Source organism: Conger conger, chromosome 7 (assembly GCF_963514075.1).
Source record: "Conger conger chromosome 7, fConCon1.1, whole genome shotgun sequence".
In the NCBI taxonomy this organism is placed as follows: Eukaryota; Metazoa; Chordata; class Actinopteri; order Anguilliformes; family Congridae; genus Conger; species Conger conger.
Window position 1 is genome coordinate 18,328,159 of NC_083766.1, and position 21,535 is coordinate 18,349,693.

A 21,535-nucleotide genomic window follows, 5' to 3' on the forward strand; every position below is an offset into this window, starting at 1 on the left:
TGTTGCTGTGCACCCCGGCTTGCAGGTAATCTACTTAAAGGAAAATCTCCCAGGAAGCTTGATGCATGTGCAGCACACTTCCTTATGCATGTGCACGTTGGTGACGGTCAACGACCCAGGAGCACCCTACAGCTCTGTCCTAGTGACCGCTCTCTCCAGCTCAGGTGACAAGGACCAATCACAACAGGAGTGCTGCCAAAACCACAGCCTTGCATGCCTCCAACTTCCTAATCTGTTTATCTGCGCAAGTGTATCCACTGAGGCAAGACACCTTACAGTCTTTGTGCAGGGCTGCAATGTCTTGTGTCTCGCAGGTTGTCTGTGGCACATTACCTGAATGTGCGATTGTGAGAACCTACAGTAAGCCATACAATCGATCACCACGTGACACCAGCTTGGGCACCGGTGTCAAGAGGGAGCAGACGGGAGACTCCCAGTGGACTACATCCTCTCGCCACGTCTATCTCCATCTCGAATTACCTTGGGGGTCTGATCCTTCCGCTGACAGGGCAGCGCTGCTCTTGCTCCTAGCTAGTGAGGCCTTGGTAGACGTGAGCAGGCGACTGAGGGCGCTGTTTTCCAGGGGCGTGGCCGGGGGTCGGCGAGCTACGATGCCGGAATGCACATGAGAACGGGAAAAAAAAAGGAAAAGGAAAGACACACAAAAAAGGGGGGTGGAAAGAAAGACAAAAGAAGGAGTGGAGGCATGAGTTAAACCCACCGAGAGAGAAAATGGTGGTATTAGTGAGATGTAGGAAGCAAGAATGACTGAACTAATCGGTGACACAAAAGAGCCTGGTTTGAAACAGAGGAGGAGGATTGCTGGAGCCTAATGAGATTGGATTAGCCATGATCCTGACAGGAAAAGTGGGTGAGAACTGAGCGTGTGCAAAACAAACAAAGGAACAGGAAGGCAAAGGGCGGCTCACACCAGCTTGGAGAGGGCGATCACAGAAAGCCAAAGAAGAAACCATGGGAATGAGAGCCTTTTGACTGAACCGAGTCACACGCCATTAGCAATGCTGGGCTTTCCAGTAGAACTCACAGGTCAGAGGGTGAAATGAGAATAATAGGATTCACAGTTCAAACTGGTTCCACCCCACAAATCTCACTACACGCATGTCCTTTAAATGTTCAATTTGACACCAGAACCCGATCTCCTTGAGGAGGTAATGTAATATATTTACTGACAGGTGGCTCATATTTTGACTGAAAACTCCCGTTTTCTTGGGAACTTTAGCTGGAAGGCTATAATTTACGCTTGTAAGAGTAACAGAGGACAGAAACAAGCCAGCTGTCTACTGGGCTTTATCTATGAGCCTGTTCTTGGACCATGACCAGAACCTTGCAGCAGATAAAAGAGTTTTTGCCTTCAGAACCATTGCCTTTTCTCATTTTTTCTACCTATTGCCGGGGCAGTTTGGTTACCTAAGATGATGGACATCTGGGAACAAACTGCATTAAAAAAAAAACAGTTGACTCAACCCCGTGTTTTCCTTCCACAAAGCAAAAGTGAGCCAGTACAAAGGACACCTCTCATCTTTTTGAAGACACAACTGATGTGTGCTTTCAGACCCCTTTCAGGAAGGGTCTAATTAAGACGCCATCACAGTTGCAGCTCTATGAACTAGCTGGGGAGTGGAGCTCTGGTGTGTAATTAGGGGCCTCGTTAAAGAGGATGCGCCCTCTGGCTTGTGCCGGGGATGGGCCGCCCTGTCCCGATGTCGCCGGCACCACGCTGCTCAGCAAAGTCCAGTGCATGACGCAGGTGCCAGCTAACAGAGGCGACTCTGTACTTTTAATGCAAAGGCATGCAGAGGAAAAATGCTCAAAATACAAACCTCTTCAATTCTATTAACATAAATGAGCTTTCTCAACAAATGCCTAGAGACAGAGGAGTTAGTCTTCACTGCATTTAACACTTCGCAAAAAGTATGTTACAAGGAATGGGGGGAAATGCTGCAAGTAGGACATGCTTGGCTTCCTGTTTGTGTCTGCAGGTTTCCACATTGGAATCCTGGGATATCAATGACACATACAGTGAACAATGTAAAAGCCAGTATTATTTTACCTGCAAGGAAAAGTACAATCAAACCACTGTCATGCAATCCAAATCCTGTAATCTTGTGGAAAGACATGGTATGCTTGAGGGTGACAAATTATGAACAAGGAAGATTAAAAAAAAAAACAAGGCACAAGGCAAGGCACAAAGGTCACAAATAACTCCCAAAAGTTGTTCAAGAGCAACTGTGTCAGTCCAGAAAGAGTGATCAACAATTTTCACAAGGGTTATATCATGCAGCTGTGAATAGAACTTAGAATAGAAAATTCTCCATTAAAAGACAAAGGTTTTGTTAATTGCACATAGCACATGCTCTTTAAAAGCCCATGGTACTTTCCCTGGGATTTAACCAGAGAAGAGTGTTAGGTACCCTTCACTGCAGCCTTAGAGATGTGTACAGGATGTAGCACAGCAGGTTACAGAAATTAGTAACTACAAGTGGACAGTTGGTTCAGATACTGCGGGCATTGTGGTAGTCATCTAAACCAGAGGTCATGCTCAAGGCACCAGATGTTTACAATATGGATGAGTCAACACATTGACTGTGCCCATATATTTGCCGATCCATATCCCTTAAAGATCAGTGGATCTGTGCTGGTTAATGCCTAACAATGAGTTACTCCCCGTTACAGATCACAGCAAGGGCGGGTGAGTGCAGTAAGTGGAGTCAGTCAGAACAGTTGGCAGGACTTGCAAGCGGTTTTAAAAGAGTCGAGCGACATATACGGAGCATGTAAAATTTGTAGTCTAACCACCTTGCTCGTCCTTTATCGCCTTTCTTTCAATCTTTGGGGAGGGCAGTAACTTGCCCCCCACCCCAGAAGAAAGGGAGGAGCTCCTCTTCTGTTGGGAGGGGCCTACAGACAGGACAGTGGGAGGTGAGCATTACTGCCTCTTCTGATTTACATAAGTACATTTATATTCAGAGCCACACTTTAGAACTGTAGTGTAGAAACAAATCCTCAAGGGTCACTCCGGGGGCAATCATGTAAATGAGTTGGAAATGACATGGGGGACAAGGGAAATGTACCAAGTCCCTATAATTAACACTCAAGATTTGTATTTTTCTTACTTTATATTAAGACTACTAACATGAAATGACTCAACAGGATAATATGAAAAAATCATTGTAGTCACTGTAACATTCTAATAATCCGGCAGAAGGCCAAATTAGAAAGTAGTCCTCCATTGATGGAATGTATCCGTCTAACCTCACTTTCAAAATAACTCAAATTCAGATACATATTTAAAACCAGTCTATTTCAGGTTGATGGACATACTCCACAGTGACAGGTCTAAAGCTAGCTAAAATGACAGAGAGCTAGTTATATTGCTACATAATAAAAGCTTGCAGGGCAGTCACTATTCCTTCTATATACGCACACAATTGTATAAATGACTATTTATGTATATACTTGTGTCTAATGCCACAAGTAATAGTATTAGCCCCAGTGCTTCTATGATGGAATCAAATTAAAAAGCTTTACTGATTTACCCTCACTGAAAACAAAATGTATACATCTGAGATTAAATTGAATATGTACTCAACCAGTTTCAGTCAATGACTTGTGAGCAGAAGTCAACAAAAGCTTCAATGCAACCCTGAGTTCTGGATTTTTAATGGACCCTAACATTGGCTCGTAGGGGATCTCAGTAAGAGGTGTGTGCTGAGAGAAAGAGAGATTGAGGAAGAAAGCTCTCCTGCACCTGTCTGTTCCACCTGAGGCGGTTTAAGGGGGTCCTTTGCAGGATGGGAAGTGTTGTTGTGCAACCGACTTAGAGAGGAGCTCCTCGGTTTAGTGCCTGAGGAACAGAGAGAGTTCAGAACCTATAACGCAGCCACCTGACCAACATAAACATTCCTGGAATAAGAATCTGGAATAAACACAGTAGGAGATGAGACTCTCCTTTCTACACCACCACCCCTTCTTACTGCTTGAAGCAAAGAAGGAATACTTTTAATCTGCTAGACAATTACAAATTGCTCTCTAACCCCACACATTGTGTGTGCTTAAAATCTTGATAAAAAGGAAAGTGCCAAAACAACCCAAAACTAACAAAAGGAAGCAAAGATGAAAAAACAATCATTAAGAAAAGCCTTGATCAGCAAGTGAGACGAGCTACTCAACAAAGGGAGGAAAAGTGTATGTGTGCCCTTTGGGGAACCTGTGCGGATATGCTTTGAGTCATTCTGAAAAAAAAAAGATGAAAAGTAAAATACCAAAACCCAGTGCACAATTAAACTGAAGAGAAAAGGAAAGTAAATTTCACTTGGAGTCTGGGACAATGCAGTGATTTGGAGACTTGTTTCTGGATCGCTTGGAATGCACCGGGCAATTGTGGGGTGGCTTTAAATCACGACATGCATTATTTTAACCGGTTCTGTAAAACTGGCCTGTGGGGGAGCTGTGTATCAAAGTTGGGTTACCAGCCTCCCACTGCCGCTCCACAAGGGCCTGCCTCCTACTAAAGTGTCACCGAAAACCCTAGACGTTGAGGGAGGAGAAGGAGTTGAAGGACATGGAGATGTAGCCGACTGGAGATGCGTCTGTAGCCGGGACAGCGCAATACGGGGCTGGTACAACTAGAGTGAGGACTTACTTTTCTCAGGAGACTTTGTAATAGCAGCAGAGGAGGAGGACAAGCGTTTACTGACGACTGAGTCACTCTGCTGTTTGAGGTTCATGGCTGATGCAGAGCGTTTATCAACTGGAGACATAGAGAGACAGGAGGAGGGTCTTTATGGGAGTACCAGGATCAGAGGAGGGGTGGGGAAGGAATAGGGAAATGGCACAGTCTACAGCCACCTGCAACTCAGGCCTCAGCTACAGTGCACCCTTACATCTACTGACTGCACAGCAACTAAAAACGCATACCAAGCATTGAGCCTTTCTGAATGCTCGAATTTGGAGTGGGCAGTGTGATTGCTTATACACGAACATGCATACAAAATCAGAGCAGAACTGTACTGTTCTGACTCTGGTACATATACTGCAAGGTTTCTTCAGCCATCAATTTCACTTCATCACAATGAGAAATAAATGATATAAGAATCTATGCCTATTATTTGCAATATACCATATACATACATTTCCATGATTTATGATCAAGTATTTAACAATGCATTTTTTTTAGATTAACAGCATTGATTGTAATCTGCCTAAAATTTCATATTTCACTAAATGATGGAAAATCGTTGGTCAATGGAGACCTTCTGTGTAACCCATTTTCTTTAATTGAAGTGGATTTCAGGGGAGGTCCCATTTTGCATTCCTACAGCTGTCAATTAAAGCCATTCTGTTTGCTGGTGAAAAACAAAGCATGTTTAATCTCAGTGCACAAAGGTTGAGTGCCAAGCAATTAAGTAGGACCACATCTGTTAGTAAACAAGTGTTGAAACAAAAACATTAATGAGTATAATCCACACGTGTGGTAGAATTTTCAATAAAATGTGCACAAATACACATTTTGACGAGTAGAAAAATGCATCGACGTGCCCAAAGTCATGTGACCCCTGACCTGGAAGTACTTTGAGGAAAGAAGAAAAGGTGGTGACACTGGTAATAGGAATTACCATAGGGCATATTTAATGTGAATAAAGCAGGCAGAGTTGAGCGAAACAGAGCCATTAGTAAAGCAGTGGGAGAGGGGGGGGGGGGGGGGCGGACGGAGCCAATCTCCCCAACAGGCATGCCAGCATTAAGCACCTTCTGTGGATGCTTTCCTGCGAGACTTGACTGGAGAGGACGGTGTGACTACGGTAGGTCCACCACTGTCACCTGCAGAAGAAGGACTTTAAAATGGAGGCAGAAGAGCCTGGATTCTTAATCACATCCTGGCTGAGACTGAACTGACAACTTTGCCAGCATCAGTAGGATACCACTATCACGGCCAGCTTCTAAAATTGCAGTGAATCATCAAAAAAGAGCCACTGAAATGTAAGGCAGCTTTAAACAGTGCTTATAGTAAAATATAATGCCTTCTTCTCTATACATATAAAAGCAATGTAAGCAGTCTCCAGAATAGGGGGTGGGTAAGGGGGGGCTGTATCCCATTCTGGATTTCAAGCTAATGTCTGCCCTTAATTATTTAAATCAGCCCAATCCGTTTTGTGACCTGTCATTTTAACTACATTTATTGATAGGCCCATGAATCACAATTGTTCTGGTGTCCCTATGTAAAATGTTTCACCACTGTTTAATCTACTAGACCACATTAAATTGAGCTGCCTATGCCTGCTCCAAAAGATAACATTTCTAAAATATCTGTCTTGTATTAATAAAACAACAGTAGTAAAATATTTTTTTTTGATGCTCAATAGGTGCTGTTAGGTCAGTGCTTGAAGGGATAAATGGCACTACTAGGACACCCTCTATCACAAGTGAGAAGTACAATGGAATTAATAGATTTAGGAAACATAATAAAAAGACAGTTCTGTAGATGCACTTTTGTCCACCCAGATGAACATTAGCTCCTTAGAATTCAAGAATGTTTGAATCCAGACACATTAAAGCTCCATGCTCCAGCCACTGTTCCAGAAAACCGTCTACCAGCTGAAGAAATCAGCACAGTCCCCAGCTCAGCACCTGCACTGTGAAAGGCTGACTGAAGACTTGTGGACTAGCTCAGGTTTCCCCAGTAAGCACATTTTCTACACAAGGGAATGAAAACGCTTTAAAATGGAGGCGCGAGACGCGGTGAGCATGAAAAGCAAAGGCTCACATCAGACGAGGAGCACTGCAGGACTTTAACGTTGCGGGAAAGGTTCCTTACCAGAGTCTGCGGTCAGGCCTCCCCCCCAGGACCACCTCTTCTGCCTCTGGTCCAACTTCTGACTGCGCTCCACAGTGCGGCGCAACACTGCCTCATAATGCTCCTGCAAGCGCGCACACACACACACACACACACACACACACACACACAGACGGACACACACACACACACACAGACACAGACACAGACACACACACACACACACACAGACACAGACACACACATACACACAGACACGCACGCGCACACACACACACACACACACACACACACGGACACACCACACACACACACGCACACACGCACACACGCACACACGCACGCACGCACGCACGCACGCACACACACACACACACAGACGGACACACACACACACACACACACACACACATACACACAGACACGCACACACAAACACAGACACAGACACACACACACCACACACACCACACACCACACACCACACACACCACACACACCACACACACCACACACACCACACACACCACACAAACCACACAAACCACACAAACCACACAAACCACACAGACACCATGAAATTAAATTAAAGGATTTTCCAAGGACTTATTCCAGCACTATCTCCCAATTTTCAATTAACTAGCACAAATAAGTAACTGAAATATGTGTTGGTTCTCCTAAAAGCATAAAATATAATAGTAGAAGATAATTTATTGGTATTATTTTTTCTACAGAAAACATAGATGACATTTTATGAACAAATTCTTGTCACATAACATTTTTTGAGACTAGACCACTAGAGGACCTTTTCAAACACTTTGTAAAACAATTCCAGTACTTCAATTTCTGGGCATCAGTTTAAAGTACTTTACACACCTTGTAAGACCCCTGTAGACATATTCAGCAGCGACTGCTGGCAATAAGCAGAATTTCACACAAACCTACACCAGCTCGGCATTGAGTCACAACCCATTAACAGCAACCAGTGTTCCAACAAAAAACAACTGGAAAAGCCATTTCCCAGCTATAACCAGAGTGGGCGAGTCAGAAAACACACAAAGGTCAACAAAAACAGACAGAAAAGGAAACCTATCCTTCCTGGGTGATATTCCTGTTACTTTGTTAAGTTTAGATTTAGGTTATGGGTTTTCCACACTCTGCCAAAGAGCAATCAGCAGAGGCGGTCAGGGAAACATCTGCACACAGGCTAAAGGGAAGGAAGTACAGTCTACAAAGCAGGAGCCTGCTCTGACTCACATGATAACATCAGTCCCCAGGGCTAAACCCAGCTAAAAGGATTCCTCTGTAACTCCACAAATATCTGATTACAGCACCACTGCAGTTGCCTCAACCTTTCAACTGGCACATGACCCAGGAGATGTGTGATCAAATCTGCATACGACAAACAATTCAGCATAACATGATCACGGAAGAGGACAACTCGAACTGGAAGGGTATCCACAAGTGCTAAAACAGCGACGGCAATTTCATTTAACTTGCCACTCTACTGAACAGGAACACAGGATCCTTCTCCACCAATAACCTAAATCTACGCCCTTGAATACCAGGTTGAGGGACTGCATTGCTGTTCGCAAGACATGCTGGGGCAATGCTGTGAAGTTTTCCGATTCCCCGTCCATGAACTGTGCACCTCCCCGGTGTTTGGGAAGACCCACCCTCTCCTCCTCCTGCTTCAGCTTCCTCTTCTCCTCGGCGGCGGCCCTCCGCTGCCCCTCCTTCCTACGCTGCTCCTCCAGCTTTCTCTGCCGCTCCTCCATCTGCCGCTCGTACTGCTGCTTGGTCTTGCGCTCGCGCTCCTGGATCTGAGACTCGCGCGTCACTGGAGAGGGGTAAATTCAACGAGCAGAAGCAGCCGCCGGTCAGTGTCCTGCCCGATCACTCAGCGCACTGCTGAGAGTGAAGGGGGAACGTGAGCCCCAGTACACCCCTGTCACTCAGACACTGTGTTAACGGTCAACTTCAGAGTTCCCATTGTAGTCTGATAGCACTGCTGTGATCGGTTCTCTCACCTGTGTTCACTATCTTGAGCGGATGAAGCTTTTGATTGACTGGGGACAGAGGTCCATAGTCAGAAGTCAGAGATTCATATCAACTTCCCCACCCTGCTCTGAATTACAACAGAGTTCATTTTGTTGATCGCTGAACTCATTAACTGCATTTGTGATCGAAAATGATCAAATCACTAAATATGCAAACAGGCACTTGCTTGTGTTTGAAAGTTCAGGACAATCGTTGTCAGGATTCAGGTCAGGGTGGGGGAACGGCCGGACTTTGGGAGATTAGCGGCATGTAGTGTTTAACGTTCCCTTTGGTCGAGGTCACCGCGGTTACCTTGCTGCTTGTCTTGCTCCTCTCTCCTCTCCTTTGCTACTCTGAGTTTGTCGTCTATTCTTAGCGCGGATCCATCGATGACTGCCAACAGACAGAGCACAGTGTCATTGTCATTCTCACCCAGTGGAGGTCAGGGACTGCTGTTAGCATAGCTTAATAATACTAATTATCTTTACAGCTCAACTGTGATACTCACCTCAGGCAAAGACCACTTCCTCTTACCAACTCAACTAACTCACTGTTTATGACATCAGTTCTGTTGCCCCTTAATAGCAATGCTTTATTTTGTCTACTTTGTGTATTAACATTGCAAACACATGCCTGACAGATGCCTACACAAATCAACTTGATTGGTCTTTTTGAACAAATTTTAGACGCCAGTGTATACCAAGCAGTCTTGTTCAATTTTCCGATTCACTTTCAGCATGAGTTTTACCGAGTGGCGAATGCCTGCCAGCACAGTAAATAAACAGCAATTCAATAATGTAATACAACAAAAAGCTGTGTGTGCTGTTGGGTGTTCACATAAAAACTCCAGCAAGGGAGACATGGAGTAAGAGAGAGACTGCAAAAGACGGGAGCGCCAAACCGGCAGGAAGAGGAGGAGTGCATAAAGGCTCACTGAGTCCCATTCTGCAGCATCATGCTTGTAATGTGCGTCAGGTTCCCTTGCGGCACTTTCAAGATTTCTAACAACAGTAAAATCTGTCCAAGGCTTACTGCTAAGAGCATATGCAGTCTCTTTCAGCCACTGCGCTGACATATATGAAATCCCCCGAAAGGCCACGCTTCCTACTGCAGTTATTATAGCCTATATTAAGCCGCTTCTTAAAGTAGCTCCTGCTTTGTCTTTGTTGCTTACTGCATTAATAACGCACCGGCTTTAGACACGGTGGATAAGATTATTAATAGAAAGCACCTTAATCTGACGTGTGCAAGTGTGTGCCCGTAATATCATGCTAATGTGTGAGAGAGAGCGAGAGAGAGAGAGGGAGAGAGAGCGAGAGGGAGAGAGAGAGAGAGAGAGAGAGAGAGAGAGAGAGAGAGAGAGAGAGAGAGAGAGAATCTGTGTGAAACAAAGGAGAGCAGGGGAAAGAGAGAAAGGGAGAAAAAAAGGAGAGAAGAAAGAAGAAAGCGGCAGTAGTACCTGGACGGGCTCCCGGGGATTCTGTGGAGCTGGCTGGGCTCTCGGCTTCTTCAGAGCCCGTGCTGCTTAAGGCCTGGCTGCGTCGCTCGTCTGCCTGCGCCTGCGCAGCTGCAGCTGGGAGAGCGAGGGCAGAGGGAGGAGAGGAGCCATTAATACGCAGTGACAGTGTAAAACACAGGGCTGCCAGAGCCAACGGTGGAAGACGTTTCACAGTGGAGGCCTGCTGGCATTCGAACGTTTGTCGGAGATGCATAAAGGCCACAATTCAGATGCATTTTACAGGGACAGTGAGCAGTGAGCTGCCCCACAATTAGCTAACATCTGTTTAAATGCACTCTAAAGTTTCAGAAGTATAACGTGTGGGAAAGTAGCCGGCCCCTGCATGGGATCTGTAGCCCGGACCCAGGGTGGGGTAGGCCCTGCCAGGAGTTTAGCAAAGTGAAGACAATGCCCTGCTACCACCACTCCTACTTCCTGACTGAGAAACCCCACCTTCTACTTCCATTCCTTCCCCCGCCTCTTTAACTCAGGCACTAGGGCCGTCCAGAGCCTCTCACTCCCACCCTCATTCCATCTCCTGCACTCTACAATGAAAAACCTACAGGAACGGCAACAGGAACAGCTGTGCACAGCAACAGGAAAAATAGCAACTTAGCACCATGGCCAAAACCCTCCCTCTAGTCCGAGCTGCTTTCCCCCTTCACTTCACTGAGCGAGTCCACAGACTGCTGACGGGGAACAACTGCGAAGGACAGGGACTGAAGTTTTTTTTAATTTTCTGCTGACTTTCACTGCTGGCTCCGTTTTCCTGGTTCTCTGCAGTGTACAGTAGCTGTGAGAATTGCAGTTACGCAGACCAACATGTGCAAACAGGAAAACGGTCAAAATTGAACAAAGGGAGGCAACCGACAGACGGAAACTCTCTCCATAACAGGACTAGAGCAGACAAGCGAATAATCTGGATGATCGAATTTAGAAAAATCTAGGACAAGCGTTTCTCCAATACAGAACAGGATCAGGCAAAACACAAACCCAGTGAACATAGGACCATCTGATTCTGATAAACTTAACACGGTTTGAGTGACCTCTCACCAACATTTAAGCCAGTTCAACTTTCTCTCCAACCTGGATGCAATCAGGATATGCCAGGGTGCTGCCGATTTTCACTCAACGAAAATCATTAGAGCAAGTTCTGCAAGTTCTGCTCTGAAGCAAAGACGCACTTGATATACAGTACAAAATGACTGTAAAACACAAATCAACTTGAATTTTTGTCTGGATCATATTGATTAGTAGAAGAAATAAAAAAATAAAAAAACATAGATGGACAAAATATAAGTTTTGTAGTGGAGCCAGAATTGAAAATGTGGCTAATGCTGCTAAACCGCTGGGCTTCAGTGTGCAGTACACGGCATGGTGCGGGATCGAGTCCTGGCCAGGATGCATTACTGTCTGCTGCGTCACAGTGGGGCAGATGTTTCATTTCATTTTGTTGTTGAACTAACAACTGCGGATGCATTTCATCACCGAGGGGAATGCGGTTGGAATCCGTCTGCATTTGCTGGCTGAGCTCAAAACAATTTTCAGTTGCAGGAAGTCATGCTCCAAAACATTCTATTCTATTCTATTATATCTATTCTACACAGAATGTTAGTACTTTTTTGGTAGCACAAACCATGGTCCAAACATCCATAACCACAGACATCTTAATTTTGATTTGCCACCCACCGGTTCCAAAAATTCAGTTTTTCTCTTGGATTATACTGGCCACATGATGCTGCACACAGATCTCATAGACAAGCTTGCCATGGGGTATACTGTGCACATACTGTACTGTCCTCTAAACATCACAGGTCCCAAACCTTTCTTCTGCCTGAGGCCCAACAGCACAAAAGATTCTGTTCAAGGTCTTAATCTGCACACTATACAACGCTGACAGCTGTAATAAACCATTGAACAGTTTAAACTGGAACTGACCCACAGAGTCTCTGCATGTGAATCTAGCAGACACTTGATCTTAAGTGAATTTACACCCCAGCGTCTGGCTCCCTAGACTGACACTGTTACAACAGTGAATATGATGCAGGCCCCGCTCCAACCAAAGGGAACAATGCCACATTATTACAGTCAAATTAATACAGCCCAGAATAAATAGACAGTGGTCAACAGATTATTTTTCTCCAATCTAATGTCCTGGTGAAAACCTTTATTTTGTTTGCTTTGTCACATGATTTGAAATGCCATGTCTAACCAATATAGTACCAGAGAGTAGCTCCCCTATCTTTCTGTGACTGCGGGGTCACTGACGTAATTGAACTGACCTTTGATAATTGAAATGTTTGAAGAATTACAAAATATAATCAAACACCTTTCCACGGTCACATTATTTATCACATGGCAGCTCACATAAGAGGTAAGCATGGAGATTTTTGTTTTTGCTTTGACCAACAAAAGATGGTGGAGCACATACTGGCTGACACTTAAGTAGTCAAAACAGGAGGCCGAAACTAAGTAAAAAAAAAAAAAAAAAAACCAAGTAACACATTGTGCGCAGTCTATGTTTTGAGCGTAAGCACCTCAGTACTGACAATTACCATGTTGTCCCATGAAAACGCGCATGACTTAGCTGATAGCTTGACCCCATTACTAAGAAGTAGGAAAACAAATAAGAGAAACTATTTACTTTCTTTAATTTTTACTTTCTTTAACTTTTATATTCTTACATTAGTAGGTTGAGCAGGGAAAGTGAATGGATGAGGAAGATACAGTGAAAAATATAACCCGATTAAAAACAATGTTATGATCCACTTTCAAACTCACATTGGGAAGAAAAAGAAGATCCTTAACAAACACATATATTATATAATTGACTTGGCCCTGAAGGTACAGAAATGTTTTCTTGAGCAATACAGTATTCTGCCTGTGTATCATGTGTCAAATTGTTCCTTCTGTGAAAGGCCTTATTTAGCGGTTAGAGGAAAAAGGCCTATTTTAGCACATTCAGATGATGATAAAATGTTTTTTTAATTAAAATTTTTTATTTTTTATTAGGCTACATAAGATATTATATAATCAGTTACATCAGCCTTAATATTGAAATTTGTTTGCTTGGAAAAAACATTGTAGCCTTTGTAGGCTGAAAGGTTCAATCACATGTCGATCGCATGGCCAATCACATGCTCAAAACAAACATGACTCATCCCAATTTCCAACACTGCTTTGGGTGGGTGAGAGACGATATCAGCCATACAGTCCATTAGCCTATAGCCAATGCTTACCCATTCGGGCTATACTTAATCTCCTTGCTAACATTACTACCCCTTTAAAATAATTATATCCTTTCCATATTAGCGAGCTACAGTGGTGTGAACAATTATTATTTTTAACCAATGTTAACAATTGTATTTAAGCTTGTCCAATAACATTCAGGAGAGTGCAAATGAGCATGCATATTCTCCAGAGCTAAAGTAGCAGTCACTCACTAAAGTGGAGGAGTACACTAAATGTGCAGCTGATGCAGGTGAACTGCAGCCAGAAGAGCCACTAATGCACAGTGAGATCTGAACAATCCTGCTGGCTGAGACACTCGGTCCCTGGCTCACGCTACAGCCAATGAGACATTTATGAGTCAGGTCACTAGACGGAGAACTAGTGACTCAGCACAACACCAGTAACACCAATAAGACAGCCTACGTCACTTCAACTGTAAATATCTGCAGAGAAACCATCGGTAAATTAACACTTGCATAGTTTAGTAAATAATTCAAAGTGTTAATGATTAATGAACATTCGTACAACCTGTTTCTCACCACTGGATATGCGTGAATACCTATTAAATAGATGACATTAGTGGGATACTAGTGTGGCTAGCAGGTTTTGGGCTGTTCTCTGGTCGACAGGGTTCCAGAGGGGCAGCTCTGACAGTCTCATAAATATGCAGAGCCCCTTGTCCTCCTTGCTGTGGGGGGGAACCGTACGGAATGCAGACCAGCTGCAAACCAACAGCCAGGGAACGCAGGCCTCCCAATGAAGCCCAAACCATTCCTGTGCCACCTGCGCAGCTAGCACAGACCAAACCAACCCATTACCGGTACAAACCGCTCGGCATAAATGACTTTCATAACATGTATAAAGGATCAATAGCCTATGCCTTCCCAAAGAAATTCAGGTTAAATTGTGGCAACTACAATTGCGACCGGCTTCTTTGTATGCACCTTATCCCCAATGACTGTGGCTGCATTCCATTTCAGTTTCTTTCTGTGCCGGTGCCTTTCACTTAGCCTCAGCCCCGTGACAGCACAAGTGATGCGCGTGCCAACATCGCTCACTCCCGCATGACTCCCCGCAGCAACTGAATTTGTTTTAACCGATCAAAATGAAAAGTATCGAGATGATTACAGACCAGACACTCAACATTAGGAGGAGCGGAGTAGCAGGAGGAGTAAGGCAGCGGTTTCTGCCTTAGTCTACCACACCCTGATGTGGCCCAGATAGCAAAATGATAAAGTGCAAGATCTCGCTCCACCTTCATCAATGAGAAGAAGAGGAGGAATGAGGAAGAGATTTTACACAGAAATGTAAAGGCTTATTTCAAACCCTACACCTATAGTCTGCTGTTATGAGCAGAGTATGCTTTTGTTTTTATTTTTTTAAGAATGATATGTGGTCTAAAAGGACTAGGAAATGATTTGATAAATGATAAATCACTCGCCTTATAAGACAGTATGCAGTAGCATACCTGCGGACCTCTATAACAAATCATGCTTCAAGCCAATCAAATCTATGCAATCTTTACTCAATTACATGTGTTATGTTTAGTATTTTTCCACTATCTGTTCCATGTTCCAATGAAAGACCTCAATGCCTTTCCTTTTGCAACCAAATTGTAATCACCTTGAGGAGATTTGCTCTTCAATTTCAACTTCAATTTTGTCTCTGTAAGTGTAAGTTACACTAAATGTCTTTACCTAGCATGATCCAGTCTGCATCAGAACCGCAACCACCAACACCCCTGCATCCTACCATCTCAGTCTCCCTCTCCAGATGCTGAGACTGAAAACTCAGACATCAGTCCAGCCTGCTTATACTCTTTAACCTGCATCATACTCAGAACATGCATACAGAGCAAATATGATTCTATGTAGCCTTATAACCACAGTCCATATAATACAATAATAACAGTCTCTCCCCATTTCACTTAACAGTTACACTTTTCACTTGTATTAAAGAGGAGTTTAATACAAGCAACGATAGACACAGAAAATCCACTTTATCCTGCTGTGGCTACTGCACAGCATTTCTGAGACGCAACAGAAACAAAAACATTTAAACTTGGGCTAACGCAAGACTCAGACGGACACAAACAGAGGACAGACAACCAGACAGTATTTCGTCAACATTAATTTTACTGCATTATAACAGGAAATGCAAATGTGCTTTGACCTGAACTAACCATACAAAACAAAAACGGGCTACAATCCATACGCACATACTGTCTAGTTTTTATCAAGGTAACCGTCTCCCTTTTTAACGTCCAGGGTCAGCACTGCAGTAAGCTGTAGGCAGTTTTGTGTACTGCTCTGTCTGCAGCCCAATTTCAGACCCAAAGCATCTGCAGTGCATAGAGGCTCTCTTGAGAAGAGACACAGCAGTGCAGTGAGCTGCATAGGGTGGCTGCATGCCAGACCACCACAATCAAACCTAAACACAAACAACACAGACAGGCCCATGCGGCAGTGTCAGCTCACCCTGTGTGCTGTCCGGGTCCGGGGCTCTGACTGCAGTGCCGGTGGCGGCGGTAAGTGAGGAGGCTCAGTGCTGCAGCTGGCAGTGCCGGGGACGTGCCTGTGATCTCCAACAATGCGGGCCTTCACAGAGCGCAGCTGCGACTGTTCGCCCTCCCTCCCTCCCTCGCTCGTTCGCTCCGCCCGCCCCGCGCACGCACAAAAGCAGATCTGTCCCGGATTACTGGGACGCATTCAAGCAGCCGCGAAAGCCCGGCTATTTACAGCGTCACGGAGACGGCGAGCTGTCCGTCACAGCGGGGAGGGCGAGCGCGCTCTTCGGGCGAGCATGAGGACGGGGGCCGGGGAACAGTGTCCTCTAGACAGTCTGGTCCCTGTCACTGCCTCCTTCCAGTCACCCATTCATCACTTAAAGAGGTTTATATCCACAACATGGGGAAGGGGAACCTCTCCAATGCCACACAACACACATTTTCATCATCATTAAGGAAAAACTAAAGAGAGGGCTTGCCCCTGTAAACGCCAATTTAAATAAATGAAGTTCACAAAATAATAAACACAGATTGGCAACTCAAAATTACGATGGGATGCGTGTGGACAAAAGGTATCAGGTCGACATTTGGCCTGTACGTATGCTTTTGTGATTTCAGAAACTCAAAGGGCGAGTCAGCAATCAATTTAATAATAATTGTGTCTCTGTCTGTGTCTACTGATTCCAATGGGGAACCTGAGCAAATCACAGACACTGCCAGCTGTCTCCTGGGAGATTAATTTGCAAGTTTCCGCACGAAGCAGTCTGGAGAGGAAGTAGTCAGCACCCATGTACAGTAAAGAACTCAACCACCTACACAGAGATATAGCAGTGAAACAATTACTTATCCAATGCATAGAAATAATGTCTCAGTAGAATGGACATTTCCATCATATGTGCACAATAGTGTGCAATTAAGAATCACTCAAATTGCCAAACGGGCTGCTTTTAATTGTACATGGTTTAAGGTAATGGCAGTACAATAATGTCACCATGAATTACACAGCATGCTCTTAAGAAACAAATGTGGAAGGCCTGTCAATCCATGTTCCAGCAACTATATGCAAATACTTCTGTTGTGGATTTCAGACTCATGTCCATGAACTGACAGGTCTACCTGAGGCTATGACCGTACCCTCTGCACTAAGAACATACGCACACAGCATTTTAAGTGTGACTGAAATGCATTGCACTATTTAAATTGTTAATCATCCTAGAGCCAACCATGTGCTTTTTCGTCATACCAAATTAGGTGGCACAATACAAAATATAGTCTACATACACGTCAAAATTTTTACCTGATGGAAAAATCAACCAAATGAAATTAAAAATGTATTTACTGTGATGGATCATTTTAAGCTTTTTCATTGAACTCAAAAGAATGTGCCTGCAGAAACGTTTTTAAAGGTAATGCGTTCATGCAACCACTGGAAACTGAACTACCATTGCTAATGCTGTAGATAAAAAAGGTTCATGGGCAAGTCTAATCTACTGTGGCCAATTAGTTCACTTTACATTTGAAAAATATGCAGTAAACCTACCTACAAACATTTGTAGAGCTTTAATGTGGTTAACTAAGGGAAGTAGCTACTCATACAAGTACCCTCATTTATACCCAACTGTACCGCGCTTAAGGTAATGACATGCAATATGGCTGACTGCTCTGCAAATATGCCTGACACACACAAGCCATTTTAAAGAGTGGCCCTGTTACTTCCTTGACACCATGGCTTGAGATTCCTACATGTTGCAAACATGTGTGGCACAGCCCTTCACAAAACACTGCTGCTAGTTTTGTATCGCCCTGCGTCAACACCATGAGCCAGCTACAGGGGCTCAAGCTGTTGGTCCTTCATGGCAATCAGCGAGTTCTGAATCCCTCCCCCTTTCTGGCCTCGACCTTACTAGCTAGTCACCACAGGAAAAATGTAGAGACAAAGACGGCTGAAATTCTGAGTATAGTCAATACATTGTTTATATGCGCTTTCACAGTGCATGCCTCCCTATAGCTTCTATTGAATGGGGAGTCAGAGACCAACTCACAAGAGAGAAGCAGAAAAGGGCTTTGTTGTAAAAGTTTAACTAAACTAGAATGTTTCCTCGCTTAACATTACGCTATGACTGTGCACCCGTTTGCCTCACATTACATTTTCTGAACAGTGTGGCATCTCTTTCACTGGACACGTTATTAAGTGAAAGAAATGAGAAAGATGTTCAGGAGAAGGTGTTACTGTGCCTAAACACTGGTCCAAATAATTTTACTTGATGTAGCAACATGGCCAGGCTATACTCTTCATAGGCCTTTGAAGCTTGCCAATCACCATATTCCTCAAGTGCTGACATGCGGATACATATTCCTAAAGCAGTGATAGGAATATGACATTTAACACATTCCTAAAGCAGTGATGCTGGAATATGAGATGCATACATTTCTTAAAATTAATAACTAATGGAAGACAATGACACTGTCTCACTTCACGTTCATAGTTAGTGTACAGAGAGGAATTCTAAAACACCAAGACTATTGCCAGATCCCTCTTTATGCGAAAAGCATAGCTAGGTCTGCGTCTTATTGTACGTTCCATTGAAATCTGCCCAAATGAGTTATAACCACTCAATTTTCTCAACAATTAGCTACGTTTTCAATGGGTTTTCAACATCAGTTATTATAATTGTAGATAGACGTCTTTCCCGGATGCATATCCTGACCACAGCGTGAGAGATTGGATTCAATAACCACAGGATATAGCAGCTAACTTAGCTGACAACTGAAAAGTTTGAGAAGGCTACACAATGGGTTATAATGTTCAGCATCAATAGTTAGCTACTTTAGCTAGGTACAACAATGTCCAAATCAGCACAGCAGTATCAACACTTTCGCGAACTTTGACCACATCAAATAAGCCAATTATGGCCTTAATTAAATTCTTATTTTGGCTAACGCTCGTTAGCAAGGTGCGTGTACAATGGTTTATCTAAAACGAACGCGTCTGATAGCTAGCTAGTTATAAATCTGACAAATTTAGGCGACAGATTCGCAGCCCAGACAACCAACTGGTTAGCTGACTATTTATTTGCATATTTTTACTGTGAATCGGAAAAGACTGCAGCTAGTATAATCTTGTTTCAGTTACATGTTTTGCTAGCGTTAACCAAGTAGCTAGGCATTCACAATAGCTATGCCTATAGCTAGCTAGCTAAGTTACATGCAAAATCCGTGAACTGGTTCGCAACATATTCTGCGATGTCATCCAAATTCAGCTGGCCCCTGTCACCTCTCACTAACTAGTTAGCTACTAACTGATACACTGCTAACTACTGCAGCATTACCTAGCTAGCTAGCAAACACACTGGGCTGATCTGGCTACCACGAACTGGGCCAGATCTAAGGAACTATCGTTCGTTAAGTTACTTTTTATTACGTGGAAGCTTCTCTAACCAGCAGTCTTAGCAAGTGTCAACGCTAAATAAATATATGTGGAACATGTTTGCATGCCACAAAAAGTGACATAGTGTCTAACGTTACTAGGACCGTCGGAAATAACGGTCAGTGCAGCTTATTTATGCTTCAGTCATCTTGGCCTGGCTTTGTCCAGTAACGTTAGGTTATCCAATAAGACAAGAGAGCGATCATATCAGAAAGCGACGAGTAACATTAAGTGGATAACTTGGCTTGAAACTTTCAATGAGAAAAAGTTTGGCAGCTCTCTTAACTTAGCTGGCAAACTTGCAGACGGACTTCCACATAAACTGTCGGAGTGACCAAAAAAACTTAGCCAACAAGCTAAATGAATGCCAACTATTTCCACTATAACATGTAAGTCGTCCCAGCAGTCACGACACGCAGAATAAATCATTTGAATTGCTTATAAAAATGTAATGTCTTACCCATTTGCGCTCTCATCCCTTTCAGAGACATTGCCACCTCCGCCATCTTTAGCTAGAAATGTTTTTTTCCCCGGTATTTGTTTTTTCTTTTTTCCACCACTCGTACGGGTGCGCGCAAAGCGCGAGGAGAAACACGGGAGTGATGGGAGCGATAGACCATAGTTCTAATGTAGCAAACCTATTTGTCATCCTTGAGAGGATAGCGACGCCTAGCGCATCAATGCACTGTCGTGCTAAATAAAATGTGCAATTCCTTTATACCTAGTATTATCTAAACTCAGTGAGCACTTTATTAGGTATTTATTAGACATATTTATTTAGACTTAAGTCTTCTGCTGCTGTAGCCTATCCACTTAGTGGAAGTTTGACGCGTTGTGTGTTCAGAGATTCTCTTCTGCATACCACTGTTGTAATGCATGGTTATTTGCGTTACTGTCACCTTCCTGTCAGTTTCAACTCAAGAGACTGTTGTGTGTGAAAATTCCAGGAGATCAGCGGTTTCTGAGATACTCAAACCAGCCTGTCTGGCACTAACAACCATTCCAAGGTCAGAGTCACTTAAATCACATTTCTTCCCAATTCTGAAATTTGGTCTGAACAACAGCTGAACCTCTTGACCATGTTTGCTTGCTTTTATGCATTTAGTCGCTACTGAATGATTGGCTGAGGAAATATTTGGATTAACAAGCTGGTGTACAGGTATACCTAATAAATTGCTCACTGGGTGTATATTCTGCATTTGAACCATGCCAAATTGGAAATAAACTCATGCTCCCCAAGGCAGATTAATTTATAATTACATTAAAATGTAATGTATGTAATCCCCTTTCAACCAGAGATAACCAATACTCACTTTTCAGTTATACAATTATTTATCTGACAAAAAATGACGGGCAAATCACAATGATGCATTACAATTAGAATTGATGCATCCACCTGAAGATGAAGGATTGCTGATACATTCCACAGCTGCTCTGCTGACAGCTTCACCAGTGAACAGGCTACACAAACACAGAAAAAGTAACCACTCATAAAGGAATTTGCCTTCCCCCCCTGAATCAATGTGCAGTAACAGTTAGCTACAGTAACAATGCATTCAACTGAGACCAAGATCACCAAAGGGAAACATGACTACTTTACAATAAGGTACCGTGCAGTATCTTGTTATCTCTGCCTCTTCTCAGGAAAAGCACAAAATCCCATAGAGCCAAGAAGAAAAAAGAATGGAAGAAACTGTTAAGCAAACACTTCAAACCTAATTCATAAAGGTGTTTCAATTGTGGAATTAATCAGCTGTGACCAGACAGCAAAGAAAGCAAAACTTGGTGTCTAATTTATTATTATTTTTTTTTATCATTAGTTGTTCCAGTCTTTAACATACTGTCAGCTTGTTTCCTTTCCTGCCTGATTGTTCATTTTTGTTACATCATCTATTCAGCATGGTTCCTAGGTGCAAGCATTAATGCACTGTACCTACAGTACATACATTTGCATTATGATTACAGAGAATGCTGTTAGAGCTGACAGCTGTATGCCCATCACAAGCAAGCTCCAGTACC

The 21,535-nt window shown here is 43.5% G+C and overlaps 1 protein-coding gene across 6 annotated transcripts in view; it reads right to left on the reverse strand.

Moving 5' to 3' along the window:
* The window catches only part of LOC133132452 (ensconsin-like), a 36,234-nt gene extending 16,131 nt beyond the window's left edge, over window positions 1-20,103 (reverse strand). For 2 of the 6 annotated variants that reach the window (XM_061247899.1, XM_061247898.1), the window contains exons 1-10: window positions 19,977-20,103; window positions 10,314-10,427; window positions 9,167-9,247; window positions 8,491-8,654; window positions 6,836-6,938; window positions 5,770-5,841; window positions 4,664-4,771; window positions 3,770-3,865; window positions 2,818-2,919; window positions 481-606 (exon numbers count right to left, since the gene is read on the reverse strand). In XM_061247899.1, the coding sequence (XP_061103883.1) occupies window positions 481-606; window positions 2,818-2,919; window positions 3,770-3,865; window positions 4,664-4,771; window positions 5,770-5,841; window positions 6,836-6,938; window positions 8,491-8,654; window positions 9,167-9,247; window positions 10,314-10,427; window positions 19,977-20,022 (1,012 nt within the window). In that variant the 5' untranslated portion in view covers window positions 20,023-20,103. The remainder of the gene's footprint in view (window positions 1-480; window positions 607-2,817; window positions 2,920-3,769; window positions 3,866-4,663; window positions 4,772-5,769; window positions 5,842-6,835; window positions 6,939-8,490; window positions 8,655-9,166; window positions 9,248-10,313; window positions 10,428-19,976) is intronic. The other 4 variants (XM_061247901.1, XM_061247900.1, XM_061247902.1 and 1 more) reach the window with 3 other exon arrangements.
* Between the last annotated feature and the right edge of the window lie 1,432 nt (window positions 20,104-21,535).